Here is a 15,597-nt window from a genome sequence, read left to right as displayed (position 1 = left end):
CCTACCACATAGACTATTCCCCCTCCCAATTGAAATTCTGACTACTTTAAAGTATTTAACCTCAATTAACCTGATGTCTCACTATCATCTTCAACAAAGTTTCTAATTTTGTATTCTTAACAACAGAAGCACTTAAAATAACTTGACATCTGATGCCCCGAAGTGTTGAAGACTGTGCTAATACTATAAGCTGCCCTGGGGAAAATTTCTTTTTCTTATAATATCAGATTCTACTTGGTCACTGTGGTAGGTTTCATCTTTTCTCTGAAATCATGCAAAACCAAAGCTTTGTTACTGAGTTCATCCTCTTGGGGCTTTCACAGAATCCAAACATTCAGAAAATAGTATTTGTTGTATTTTTGTTTATCTACATTGCAACAGTTGGGGGCAATTTACTAATTGTAGTGGCCATCATCAGCAGCCCGGCACTCCTGGGCTCCCCCATGTACTTCTTTCTAGGCTTCCTATCCTTCCTGGATGCGTGTTTCTCCTCCGTCATAGCCCCAAAGATGATTCTGGACTCCCTCTATGAGAGGAAAACCATCTCCTTCGAGGGCTGCATGACCCAGGTATTTGCTGAACACTTCTTTGGTGGAGTGGAGATGATTGTTCTCACTGCCATGGCCTATGACCGCTATGTGGCCATTTGCAAGCCGTTGCACTATCCCTCTATCATGAATTGGAGGCTCTGTGGCATTCTGATGGGAATAGCCTGGACAGGGGGCTTCTTGCATTCTGTGATACAAATTCTCTTTACTTTCCAGCTGCCCTTTTGTGGCCCCAGTGTCATTGATCACTTCTTTTGTGATTTGTATCCGTTATTGGAGCTTGCCTGTACTGACACTCACATCCTTGGCCTTTTGGTGGTTGTCAATAGTGGTTTTATCTGCATCATAAACTTCTCTTTGTTGCTAATCTCCTATTGTGTCATCTTGCTCTTGCTGAGAACTCATAGCTCTGAAGGCCGGCGGAAAGCTCTCTCCACCTGTGGATCTCACATTGCTGTCGTGGTTTTGTTTTTCGTCCCTTGTATATTTGAGTATGCACGATCTCCATCTGCTTTCTCCTTCGACAAGATGGTGGCCATATTTTACACAATCCTAACTCCCCTGCTCAATCCTGTGATTTACACTTTTAGAAATAAGGAAGTGAAAAATGCCATGAGGAAATTGTGGACCAGATTGGTGATGGTTTCTGATGAAAAATAAAACATAATACTTAAAAAAAAAAACAACTTCAAGAGGGGGAAAAATAGACTTAGCCAAGAACTTTACGGAGGATGTCCATGTAAGACAGAAGGTAATGTAATGCAGCATAAAACACTACAATGGAGGCCCGGAAATGCTACTTCTGCCCTTAGGTTACTCATTATCTAAGAGTTGGCAGCTCAATATCCTTACAGGTGAACATAAGAGAGTTGAATTTTATTCTTATTTAGAATATAATAAGCAAAGGAAATCACTAAAAAGAGAAATCAAATTATCTACTTAACTTATTGCCATTCACACCATGCTTTGAAGAAGTTTCCTAGAGGGAAGACAAAAATACCTCAGTGATTAGGAACAGGAGCTTCCTGAAACACTTTCAGCTGAAAAAAATGTTTATATTTTGGATGCTGATCCCAGCTAAAGAGCCCTGTTGGTGCAGTGGCTAAGAAACTTGGCTCCTAACCAAAAAGGCAATGATTTGAACCCACCACCTGCTCCATAGCAGAAAGGTGCGGCAGTTGGTTTCCATAAAGATCACAATCCTGGAAACCCTATGAGGCGGTTCTGCTCTGTCCTATAGGGTCACTAGGAGTCAGAATCGGCTGTGTAGCATTTTTTTTTTTTAAGACTCATTACTGTTAACTAAAAGACTGCATTTCCCAGCACCTCATGTAGCTAGCTGTTACTGCATGACTAAATCCTGGCCAGGAAAATATAAATGAAAGTGGTAATGTAAATGGTAATTCTTTGAATGTTGAATTGTGATTTGAACTCAAGCAGCCATGTTGGACCATGAGGATCTGTGTTAAGATTGCTGGATATGCAAGACTGAGGAACCTATAACCCTGATGTTGTTTAGCTATATAACTATCCCCATACTACTTGCCTTGGGCTTCCTTTATGTAAGAGGGAAATAAATTTCTATCTTGTTTAAGTGACTTTCTTAAAAAAAAGTAGGCTCAGAATGTGCATCTTCTGTTACATGTATGAGCTGTTTTGAACATTCCTGCTGTACTATTACCTGTCAATTAGATAGTACAAATTTTTTAACTGTTCTATGGAATCCCCAAATTAATTCACATTAAAAAGTCTTTAATAATAAGCATATTATTTAACAGCTCAACGCCTAACCTTTTTTTTTTTTTTGATGTTCTGACTTCTGAAACAAATAATGGTCTTAATGTTGTTATAAGGACTTGCTGTTACTAATGACTTGCTGTTAGTAATATTAGCTTGCAAATTATACGATTACCTCTGTATTAGAATTTGAAAAATTCACTACTATTCCAGCCTCCATTCACTTATATGCTGCCTCCTTAACTGCTACTATAAATGAAGTATCTGTGACCCTTACCAAAGGCAACTAAACTCTCTTTTGCATGGGAACTCATCTCTTCACTGCTTACAAAGGACACTTGCCTAAGAATCTCTTCTGTTTCTTATAGCATCTGTGTTTTCCTTTCTACTGGATCAGTTACATTAGCAAGGAAGCAATTCATTAACTCTCATCTTTTAAAAAAAAAAAAAATTCCTTGACTCCACTTCATTATCTAGTATCCCATTTCATTCTCCCTCTTTTGCAGCAAAACTCAATAATGCTTATTGCCCGTTTCTCTCCTTCCATTCTTTTTAACCCCCCTTCACTCACACGTAAATACCTAATGCTTTCTAAAAATCCTCTTCTCAAGGTCACCTTTGGCCTCTGCATCATTAAATCTAACAGCAATTGCTCATTTCTCATTTTATTAAATCCATTATCTGTGTTTAACTCAGTTGGTCTGTCCTTCTTCCTTCACATACTCTCTTTACATGACCAAGATTTCCAAATAAGTATCTGAGACCAGACTTCTTTCTTGAGGTGAAGACCTGAAAATCCAACTAGTTCATGGTATTTCCATCTAAATGACGAATAGAATTCTTAAACTGAACAAACCCAAAGCTGTATTCCTGGTTCTCCTCCCATCCCCAAACTGACTCTACTCACGTCATCCTCCAACTTGACTGATGGTGCATTTGGTCTATTTTTTTTTTCTAACTCCCTACTTTCACTCTACCAGGAAATCCTGTTGGCTTTAACTCCAATGCATTTACCAAATTCAAAGACTTCTTATCATTTTTAAAGTTGTCACCTAATTCCTAGCCACCGTCATCTTTCACCTGGGTTATTGCAGTTGAATTTTACCCAGTCTCCCTGCTTTTATCTTTGCATTCCCTTCCCCAGTAGCCTACCATGAGCAAGACAGCTACAGTTACCATTTAAACTCATAAGTCGGATCATATCATAAATCTACTCTACTGCAATGGCTCTCCATGTAACCCAGGGTAAAAGCCGATACCATACAAATGTTAAATAATAAGCAACAGTAATCTCGCTACCCTCCCACCTCTCTGAACTCCTCTCTGCTGGCTGATCCCTCACTGGCTCCTCTGTCCATGTAGCCCCTTTCTGTTTCTTTTATTGACCATTTATGCTCTTGCCATAGGGAAGGTAAATAAATTGGCTATTCCCTCTCTCTGGAATCCTTTTCCAGAAAAATGGAAGTTGTGTACCAGATAAAACTTCAAGACAAAAGAAATCAAAACAGGCTTAACCAAGAACTTTACAGGAGATGGACCCTATAAAACAGAAGGTAATGTAATGCAACTGTAAAACACTAACGTGGAGATCAGGAAATGCTATTTCTGCACTCAGGTCACTCATCATTTCAGAGATGGAGCTCAGTAAACTTATATGTAAAGAGAGTTGAATTTTATACATACTTAGAATATAATAATGTAAACAATATAAGAGAGGGATCAGATTTTCTATTAAAGTCATTGCTATTCACAGTATGCTTTGAAAAACATTCACAGAGGGAAGACAAAAAATGTCTTAGAGATTAGGTACAGGAATTTCCTGAAACTATTTAAATTGATAATAAAGTTTATTTTCTAGGACACTCATCCCAGTTAAGGAGCCCTGGCAGCACAGTGTTTAGCACTTCCCCGCTAATTGACAGGGTAGCAGTTGGAACCCACCAGATACTGTGCTGGAGGAAGATATGGCAGTCTGCTTCCATCAAGATTACAGTCTAGAAAATTCTATACCAAAACAAAACAAAAAGCATTGCAGTCCAGTTGATTCCAGCCCATAGCGATCCTATAGGACAAAGGAGAGGTGCCCCATAGAATTTCCAAGGAAAGCCTGATAGATTCAAACTGCCAACCTCTTGATCAGCAGCTGTAGCTCTTAACCACTACACCAGCAGGATGTTCTGGAAACTCTATGGTACAGTTCTACTCTGTCCTTTATGGTCGCTTTAAAGTGTTAAAAAGCAAAGATGTCACCTTGAAAACTAAGGTGCACCTGACCCAAGCCATGGTGTTTTCAATTGCCTCATGTGCATGTGAAAGCTGGACAATGAATAACGAAGACTGAAGGAGAATTGATGCCTTCGAATTGTGGTTTTGGTGAAGAAAATTGATATACCATGGACTGCCAAAAGAAGGAACAAACCTGTCTTGGAAGAGTGAAACCAGAATGCTCCTCAGCAGCAAGGATGGTGAGACTATGTCTCACATACTTTGGACATGTTATCAGGAGAATTCAGTCCCTGGAGAAAGACAACATGCTTGGTAAAGTAGGGGGTCAGGAAAAAAGAGGAAAACTCTTGTCAAGATAGACTGACATAGTGGCTACTACATAACAATGAATGCAAGGATGAAGTAGGACCGGGCAATGTTTCATTCTGTTGTATACAGTGTCCCTATGAGTTGGAACTGACAGGATGGCACCTAACAACAACAACCACATGAGTTGCAATTGACTGGATGGCAATAGGAGGCGATAGCAATAAGTCTGATGTAAAAACATATTTAGGAAACCCTGGTGGCATAGTGGTTAAGAGTGACAGCTGCTAACCAAAAGGTCAGCAGTTTGAATCCCGCAGGAGCTCCTTGGAAACCCTATGGGGCAGTTCTACACTGTCCTATAGGGTCGGTATGAGTCCAATTTGACTTGACAGCAGTGGGTTTTTGGGTTAAAAACACATTTAAATGTATTTACAATATTAAAACTTTAGAACTTTGAGTTTGGCAAATGAATGTAATTATTGCTGAGATTAGTTCCTTGGTCTTGAAAATAACTGCAGATCATACTTTAATATAACACAGAGAAGAATATTTCAAATAAATTCTGTATTCTAGTTATTTTCCCATATGTATATAAAAATTAAGCTAGTATATAAAGGTATTATCCTCTACCTACTCTTTTTCTCATTCTCCAATCCCTTACAAAAATAAATACTTTTATTAATGATTTGAATTTTTTTCTGAAGGCAATTTTCCATTTTATTAATCTGGTTCCATTCTTGCTGGAGTTTTTGAATTTTCCACTAGAAGCCTCCTCTTGATAAGATGGAAATGAATAAGGTTTAAAGTAGGACACTAATTCATCTTAAAACTATACTTGAGAAACACTTGGATCAAAACCCAAAATACCTTGGTTGTCATCTGTTCTCACCTCCCATAAGTGAACGTTCCCATGATCAACTGGATTCAATAGCACCCTGGCATTGTTAAGGCAGAAACTGAAGTCCAGTTAGATAATCCAGTCATTCAGTCTACAATGAATATTTAATAAATACTCATGGTAAGTTTACCTCAGATCTTGATAGAACATTAAGGTATCGTTTACCAATCTTCTCACCTTTTGGCAGTTTAATGGTCTCCTTTGAAACTTTTTTTTTTCCAGTTTATTTCTAGTGGATTTTGATTTCTGGTGTTCCCATGTGTACAGAGTAGAATTGCACTCCATAGGACTTTTAACCAAGCCTGTTGTTTTCAATCACCTCATATGCATGTGAAAGCTGGACAATGAATAAAGAAGACCAAAGAATTGACACCTTTGAATTATGGTGTTGGCAAAGAATATTGAATATGCTGTGGACCCCCAGAAGAACAAATCTGTCTTGGAAGAAATACAGCCAGAAAGCTCCTTAGAAGCAAGGATGGAGAGACTACCTCTCATATACTTTGGACATGTTATCAGGGGGGATCACTCCCTGGAGAAGGACCTCATGCTTGGTAAAATACAGGGTCAGTGAAAAGGAGGAAGATGCTTAGTGAGATGAATTGACACAGTGGCTGCAGCAATGGATTCAAGCACAAAAATTATGAGAAAGGCACAGGTAATGCTTGGTTGTCTTGTACTTGGGGCCGCTATGAGTGGGAACCCACTCAATTCCACCTAACAAGAACAACAACGAGGATTTTCAAGGCTGGGGCTTTTTGAAAGCATCTTGCCAGGCATTGCTTCCCAGGCCTCTGGGTGAGTTCAAACCACCAACCTTCCAATTATTTTTACTTAACCATTTGGGCCACTCAGGGGCTCCTCCATTGGCTAGTGTCATTTCCCAGGCCAAGAATGTTTATGGCATTACTGTACATATCTCATTACAAGAAAAGAGTTTTAGATTTGTAATTAAGAGACTTGGATTCTAGACTCAGTACTGTCACTAACTGTGACCCTATGTGAGCTATGTCCCTTCTCTGGGCCTGAGGTCTACAAATTTAGGGAGGATTAATAAGAACACATGCACGTTTCTTCTGCACTTTACTGAGTCAGGATGCTTTCTTTTCATATATCTTTTACTTTTTACAGAAACTTTTTAAACTTCAATCTGCTTGTTTCCATTTAATTGATGGGGAATCTGAGGCTTGTGTACCCTAAATAACTCACCAAAAACCTTCCTCATGAGTCTGTCCCTTTATAACAAAAAAATCCAGATGTTGGGCTTGCCTTTCTCCGAGATTGGGCATGCTGTTGCCACTAGGCCTTTCAGCAAAATTGGAAAGCATGTTGCAATGTATGTTAATGGCATCCTGCCTTCGTTTCTCTCTCTCATTCCTTTCCCTCTTCCCCACTGCAGACTTCTCATGTTATCCTCACTGAAGATACCTGGCAGACACTAGGCAATTTTGAGGTCAGAGTTCTGGGTAGTAACATGGTCTTCGAAATAGGAAAGTAATTTTGCAATGCAATCTGTCCCATTTTTAATAACGTCCAACCCCATTAAAAAAACAAAAATCCAACTTTCTTCCCTATGAGTGGAAAAGCACACATTTTCAAAAATAAAAAGAAAACATAAGATAAGCATTCAATATTTTCTTTCTCCCTTTTTTTTTTTATGAACCAACTTAAGCATAGGTGGAGTTAGAAACAGGAGAATGTAACATTAGTAATAATGTTAAAATTAATAACTTACAAAAGAAGAAATTGAAATTAAAGAAGTTAGGATACTTGTTTAAATTCACAGAACACATAAGTGGTGAAGCCAGAATTCATGTCTACCACACATATTTCACTTATCTAAGCCTTTAATTGGCTTCAAGACTTTCATGCTACTAGAAGAGATGGGTTTACACAATTCTACGGAGAAGGGATTGAGGTTTCCTCACAGGCATTCAGAGTGAGTTGGAGTTTAACTAATTGGCCCCAAGGTTTGCTTTTGCTCTAGGACTGTCTGAGCTGGGTAGCTCACTGGACCATATTTAGGGACGAGGCTTGGAGTAATGGCTTCTTTGGAGCTCCTGAGGCTGAAAGCCTGTCATAGGCTTCTGTAAATTTTTATGTGAATTACTATAAATACTCAATGCAGTAAAAAGAGAAACATTAACTCATGTTTTCCAAAAAGAACCTGTAATAAGGGGACTGGCTTCAGAGGCATTTCTCTTTTAGTGTACCAAAACAGTTTTTTTTTTTTTTTAATATATATATATAAAAGTGTTTTCAAGCACAAGATTAATAAACTTTTGCTATTTTTTTTTTTTTAACTGCACTGCCTCACATGTGTCATCGACCCACTTGTTTTGTGTAAGCTACTGCTTCTGGGGAGAAACCAGGTAAAGTCTCCCTATGCAGAGTTCCCTGTCCCCATCAACTCCCCACTCTCTGTAACCTTCTGTGAGAGAAAGCATCCGTAAATGTCAAGGAAGAATTGTTTTCATGTTTCAGCGAGGCTTCATATGATTCATTTTCTAAGCACATTAAAACTGAAATATGAACAATATTCTTTATTAGAAATCATATGTCTGTCCATAAGAAAAGAGGTGAGCTTTTCAAAAGTCTATCAGGAGTATTTTCTTTGCAATACTTCCTCAAAATTCACTTGGCAACATCTATACCCTGATAGAACCCATACTCAGTCCGCAATCTGAAAAAGATGGAACTCCTAGGGAGTATTTCCACCAGTGAAGGGTTACAGTGGTTCAGGATTCCTAAGGCTTACCTGTCCTCTGAGCAAAACTGTACTATTTGTCAAAGGTCTTCCTGCTTACACAGGGGGAAATCATCTACACCATGGCATCGAAGCCAGCCTGGCAGAAATGTCTATTATTGGGGGTCCTCTCATTTAAAGAGTTTGATGTTCAGTGGTGATGTTTCTGGGACTGGGTATAAAAGAGTGCTGTACTCCTACATGCTTGTCCTGGATTTTCAAGACCTAGGGCAACCCTTGATCATCATCTACAACAGCATACCATGTCAGATTGGGGCAAGTACAGTGGGTCAGGGAGAAAAAAGTTGAACTCTGTGATGAAATCTTGGGTCACACTACCCTCAATATCATTCTTTGCTCGCCTCCCCCCATATGTCTTTCTGTATCCCATATACTCTTGCTCTTCTTCCTTCCCTGGAATTCGCTCACTGTCACTCTCCTCGGACTCCTGCTTTAACTTTATCAAGTCTCTGAACTTTCCTTCCCTTCATTATTATTTGTAACATACCTAGTTTTCTGCTTTGATATTTGTCTCGTCATGAAGTTTACAGTGGTTGATTTTGGAGTCAGGACAGAAACTTAAGGTGTCAATTCACATCATTTTCAGCTGAATAGGGACTTCTCTTTTCTAGGATGGATGGTTGGGATTTGATGATTTGTATGACTTGCAGGTAAAATGCTGGAGAGAAAGCTATCTAGTAGTATGCAAGCCATTTTTATAGCTTGATTATACTAGGTAAAACTCTCTATTACAGATGAATATTTGTACTTAAAGAAAACAATATACATGGCCAGTTACCATGCCAAAAAGTGCGCAGGCCAAATGAAATAACAAGAGTGAAAACCTGTTTAAATTAAGGACACTCAAGAAGAGTATATAATCTAGGATTACCTTATTCAATTCAATACCTGTCTAACAAAGCACATGGGAATATAATACCACGGTGGATAGAGGTATAAATCTATTTTTCTGGGAAGAAAAAGGAGGACTTTTGGGCCCAGGTATAGAGCTTTCCATAAAAATAGAGAGAGAGAGAGAGAGAGAGAGAAATTTGGGTCCAGATATAATTTGAATTGTTAACATTTCAACAGGTAAAGTAAAAATTAAGGATTTTAAAGAAGAACAAAGAGCAAACTCCGCTACTGGGATGTCTCTCAGTATCAGGGGGTAGGATAGCTCAGGGGTATTAGGAAATAAAGGCTGAACTCAGTGATAGAACTCTGAGGCACTGTTGGACTGTGCTAATGCATGCATCTTAGTAAAGTCCTACTGCTTGCCTATCTTCAGGTTCCAAATCTTCTCTTTGCGTATTTAAAACAAAACCAAATAGAATTGCATCACTTTCGTGGCCGTCCATTATTAGCCCACAGGCTTACCACTTAAAACTTTTTGATTTAATGAGAGTGTAGTTTTTATGACGGCTATTTCCATGTTTACCTGAAGCAATGCATCTTCTTACCATCTTTTACTCACTTTCTAACCTAACCGCTCTTCTCTTCTCAGAAAATGACAGGCTTTTTTTGTCTTTAGATCCTATCAGGGACTTAGTGTATCAAAACTAAGTAATAATTAATTCATCTTTTCTTTTACATTTGTCAGAGATAATTGGAACTGCCAGCCAGAGCTTCCAGGTGTCATAACTAATGTTATCACATTGAGTTAATTTTGTTTCAGGTGGACTACAAAGAAACTCAAAGTTTTATTTGTATTATGCAGCTTTGTTACAGGGATAGGGTCGCTATGAGTCGGAATCGACTCAACGGCACTGGGTTGGGTATTACAGGGACAAATTGAGTTACTAACTTTGAAATATTAGTTCTGCTTAGGGAAAATCTGTATAAGCTTAATCAGTACTTTAGTTCCAGAGAACCTAGCTGGAAACTTCGTTTTCACACATTCAAATCTGTAACTCCATTACTATCTCATTTTTTAACCTTCACTGACCTTCACTTTATTCTGTAGGATTCTCTCTACTTTTGGAACCGTAATTCATTAGGTATTATCATACATAAATATATATATATATATATTTATGCATAAAAAAACAAAAAAATGTTTGTTTTTTTTTATATTTTTGTGTATAATTCTTACATAACTCATTATCTTATTCAGAGGTATATTTTCCTTCCAATTTGACTGTAAGGAGCCTAAAGACATATTTCTATGTCCCATTGTAGCTACCACAGATCTGAGTAGGTTCTTAGTACATGTGATGGCTGATCGAAGGTGTTATTGGCTCACTGATGGATTGGTGGTTAATCACAAAAAAGAAGAGTATCCCAAAATCATCCTAAAACAAATTCTAGATCTTTTGAGATTAGTATTAAAAATTACAGATATAATATAAGACAGGATAAAGACATAACTCCCCAATTGAAGACTGAACTATATAAATATGAAAAGGAAAGAGCTCAAACTTTAAAGATATTAAAAAATTAACTGACATATATATATGTATAAAATTTGGAAAGCAAAATATGAGAAATAAAAAAAATATAAAAATATTATACTTATTGCCAGTAATCAAGGAAACGTATAACATAGTTTTAATTATACTCATCAAGCAAATGAGATAATGCTTCAAGTTAGATTTTCATTATAAATGTTTCATATTCCTGTGATTTTAGGAAAAAATCCAGTTTTTTACATAAAAAAGTATATTTAAAAATATGTATGTACATATATATATATGTACATGTATAACTCTGAAAAACCTGGAAGGACATGTAAGGAACTATTAGTTACCTCTGTAAAGTGTGATTGTGAAATCATGAATTTTACAAGGAGATTTTATTTTTTACTCTGTAATTTATTGTAAATGTTAGATATACTGTAGCGTACATATATTTATTTTTTAAATAAAATATTTGTAATAATTATTGATACAACAAAATCAGAAAGTTATTTGACAATGATTACCAATATTTATGAATATAATATCTTTTGCCTCAATAACCCCCTGGAAATGTACTTGCCAAAATGGCTAAATATAACGACTGTACATGAGATGAGGTTCAGTCAAAAGTTTTCTGTAACAGTGAAAATTTGAAAACAAATTAAATAATTTAAAAAATTTAAAAATATATTATGAGTTTGTATATGCTAATTTACAACTGCTAAAATAAGTAAGTACATTTTAGATTCTCTGTATGTGGGAAAAGGATTTTAACAATCCAAAATGAAAATCAAAATGTTTAAAAAATTATAGGATGATGCAATCCTATAGATATGCTTGTATATAAGCAAAAAATAAAGTAGGACAATGGGGAAGATATCTACATGGTGAAATTATGAAATTTTTTTAAAATTATATTTTAAGAGAAACAAAAATTAGCAAAAAAAACTTTTGGAAGATATTGGTAGGAGAATCATATTGAGTAAAGACATCATTCAGGCATTAGAAATATAAGAAGTGGTATATCATGTTGCATCCACAGAATATGAAACTCAATACCATGTATCTAATGTAATGGATGATTTCACATACATAGAAATTTTATTTTATAATATTAGCCTCAACGATTTATTCAAATATCTCATGTGTCCTGACTGACAATGAAGGTAAAATCAAGAGTCAAAAGTTGGAGAAATGAATTCTTCTTAAAGCCAAACCCAGGCAAGGTACTGGAGAGGTCCGGAATAATTGGTACTAACTTGTTTCCAAATTAAGGAATGTTTTTCCCAATAAAGAATCTCCAAATACAATATTTAAATTATACAGGAATTTATTTTTCAGATACTTATATACATATACACATATTTTCCATATATGCTTGCATAGAAAAAGAAAAACCAAACCTGTTGCCGTTGAGTCAATTCCAATTCATAGTGACCCTATAGAACAGAGTAAAACTGCCCCATAGGGTTTCCAAGGTTTTTTAATCTTTAGGGAAGCAGACTGCCACATCTTTCTCCTGTGGAGTGGCTGATGTGTTCCAATCTCCAACCTTTCAGTTAACAGCCTAGTGCCTCATTGCTGTACCACTAGGGTTCTTTACATATACTTATAAAGCGTCTAGTAGGATTTAAGTTTTATATGACAAAAATGTTTCGAGATATTAAAGTGACTTGCTCAAGGTCATTGTCTAGTCATCTCAAGCTGCTATAACAGAGATACCACAAGTGGATGGCTTTAACCAAGAGAAATTTATTCTCTCATAGTCTAAGAGGCTAGAAGTCCAAATTCGGGGTGCCTGCTCCACGGAAAGGCTTTCTCTCTCTTTTGGCTCTGGAGGAAAGTCCTTGTCATCAATCTTTCCTTGGTCTAGGAGCTTCTCCACACAGGAACCCTGGGTCCAAAGGACTTGCTCTGCTCCCTGTGCTGTTTTCTTGGTGACATGAGGTCCCCATGTCTGTCTGCTGGATTCTCCTTTTTATACCTCGAAACAGATTAGTTTAAGACACAACCTAATCTTGTAGATTGAGTACTGACTCGTTAACATAACTGCCTCTAATCCTGCCTCATTAACATCATAGAGGTAGGATTTGCAACACATAGCATAATCACATCAGATGACAAGGTGGTGAACAATCACATAATACTGGGAATCATGGCCTAGCCAAATTGACAGATATTTTCGGGGGGCACAATTCAATCTATGACAGTCATACAGCAAAATAAGCAGTTCTCAGATTTTGTCAGAGAGCACGATTACCTGTGGCTTTTTTTAATCCCCCAAAATATGTTGGTCCCACAAGGAAGATTTTGAGTCAGTGCTTGAGGTTAAAGCATGGGCATCAACATTAAAAAAAAAAAAAATTCCCAAATGATAATGCTGTTGTTCCCAGCTGCCGTCAAGTTGCCCCTGACTTATGCTGACCTCATGCAGAACATGGGATCACACCACTGTGATCCACTGGGTTTTTATTGAGTAATTTCCAGAAGTAGATCGCAGGCTTTTCTTTCTACTCCTTTTTCCCTTAATCTGGAAGGTCTGCTGAACCTTGTTTAGCATTGTTGTAACACACAAGCCCTCACTGACAAATGGGTAGTGGCTGCCCCTATGGTGCATTGGCTGGAATGAACTGGGTCTCCCATACTGAAGGCGAGAATTCTATACTGAACCATCACAGAATTAGAACTATAAAGTTGTAGTTCAGAGTCTAAGTCCACTGCTATTGCCAAGTCTCCACTTAAATACTTTTCTTTGCAGATAAACCATATCTCAGCTGCATTCTTTTTACATCAATTGTTACCATGGAGCTGAACAGCAGTGTGACTGAGTTCATTCTGTTTGGGTTAACACAGGATGTTCTGAAGAAGAAAATAGTGTTTGTGGTCTTCTTGTTTCTCTACCTTGCAACTCTGCTGGCAAACTTATTTATTGTGATGACCATCAGATACAGTCAGATGTTAGGAGGAACCTTGTAATTCTTCCTTTTCTACTTGTCCTTTGCTGATGCCTGCTACTCAACAACCACAGCTTCCAGGTTAATCATAGATGCTATATCTAAGAAGAAAGTCATCTCCTACAATGAGTGCATGACTCAGGTTTTTGCCACCCATTTTTTTTGGGTGCATGGAGATCTTTGTGCTCATACTCATGTCCTTTGATCGCTATGTGGTCATTTGCAAACCCCTGCGATACACAACCATCATGAGCCAGTGTGTCTGTGGTGCATTGTTGAATCTGGCTTGGGTGGGATCTTGCATCCATTCATTAGTACAGGTTTTCTTGGTTTTGAAATTACCCTTCTGTGGCCCCAATGTTATTGACCACTATTTCTGTGATGTACAGCCTTTGTTGAAACTTGCCTGCATGGATACTTATGTTATAAACCCACTCATGGTGTTTAATAGTGGGGCCATATGCATGGTGAGTTTCATAATCCTGATCATCTCCTATGTTTTCATCTTATGCTCTGTGACTAACAAGAGTGCAGAAGAAGAAAGCCCTCTCTACCTGCACCTCTCACATTATCATTGTCATTTTATTCTTTGTTCCACGTATATTCGCATATACTCGCCCTCCAATCACTTCTCTAGTGGACAAGATGGTGGCTGTGTTTTACACTATGGGGACACCCTTGCTTAACCCTCTGATATACTCTCTTAGGAACACAGACATAAAAAATTCCATAAGAAAGTTGTGGTAAAATAAACTATGACTTGAGATGGTAAAGAATAGAAGATTTCAACTGTTAATTCTCTAAAAATTTAAATGAAATTGGATTGACAGAGAAGAGAAAATAGGGTTCTCTCCCAGAAATATGTTTGGGGACATTGTTGCGTGAGCACAGACTCTGTTTTCTTTTTTATGAACCAATGTCCCATAAAGTAACAGAACATCAAATACAGTAATATTTGTGGGACCAAATGCTTACTCCCCAATTATGCTCTCTGGGGTTGCTACCCTTGTTCTTTTGCAGTACATAATCCAGATCCTGTTGTATGCATAGCTTCACCTCACTCTTTTGTACATTATTCTGGTTTGAGCTTCTCTTCTCTATGTTTTCCATCCATATTTAATAATTTGTCCCTGATCTTTGACTGATTTATTTTGTTGACCAATAAGTTCTAGCACTACTGAATCTGCTTTTTTTCTTGTTCAACAGTCAATGGGGTGTGGTCACCACAAGAATCTCATAGGACCATAAATATTAGCTAATTAAGCCCCTATTTGACACTTTGCTTCTTTTTGTAACATCCTTAAAAAAAACAAAGCAACAACAACAAAAAAAACCTTTCAGCTGCCTCTGGACATGCACAGAGGGATAAATCATGACCTTATATTCAAATAAGGACAACTCTAGTTATAATAAATAGCAACTGTATTGAGCAATAATCTCTTCCAATGGACTTTAATATATTTTTGTTAACCATTATTCATTCATAAAGTTTAGTCCTATATATCTTTTTTTGTGTGTGTAACTTAAGTCAGTGAGCCCTGCCTAAATCTTTGGTTGGTGAATTAGTGACAATTTTGTAAAATTGTGAGAGTTACATTATAACAATGATGTCATTGATGAGATCACATGTAATAATATAGCATGTCATTGATGAGATCATATGCAATAATGTAAGACAACAACTGACGCATAAAAAAAGAACCATTGTTACAATAATTCATCCAAAGAGAGAAGACGTCCACGGAAATGAGACTCCCAGCTTGAAAACATAGAAGTATATCAA

At 37.3% G+C, this 15,597-nt stretch overlaps 1 protein-coding gene and 1 pseudogene across 1 annotated transcript; both read left to right on the top strand.

The window, feature by feature from the left end:
- The first annotated feature begins 272 nt into the window (after positions 1–272).
- LOC126079810 (olfactory receptor 4C15) lies at positions 273–1,208 on the top strand. The gene has a single exon (XM_049891182.1). It carries the CDS (start codon positions 273–275, stop codon positions 1,206–1,208), a length of 936 nt encoding a protein of 311 aa, XP_049747139.1.
- Positions 1,209–13,662: 12,454 nt separating this feature from the next.
- Positions 13,663–14,561, top strand: LOC126080162 (olfactory receptor 4C11-like; annotated as a pseudogene).
- Positions 14,562–15,597: the final 1,036 nt, after the last annotated feature.

This window comes from Elephas maximus, chromosome 7 (genome assembly GCF_024166365.1).
Source record: "Elephas maximus indicus isolate mEleMax1 chromosome 7, mEleMax1 primary haplotype, whole genome shotgun sequence".
In the NCBI taxonomy this organism is placed as follows: Eukaryota; Metazoa; Chordata; class Mammalia; order Proboscidea; family Elephantidae; genus Elephas; species Elephas maximus.
The sequence above is the reverse complement of the archived record's forward strand: the minus strand, read 5'-3'. Positions and strand labels throughout refer to the sequence as shown.

Excerpts from the sequence above, each read along its gene's own strand:
- LOC126079810 (XM_049891182.1), top strand. The coding sequence starts at position 273 with ATGCAAAACCAAAGCTTTGTTACTGAGTTCATCCTCTTGGGGCTTTCA.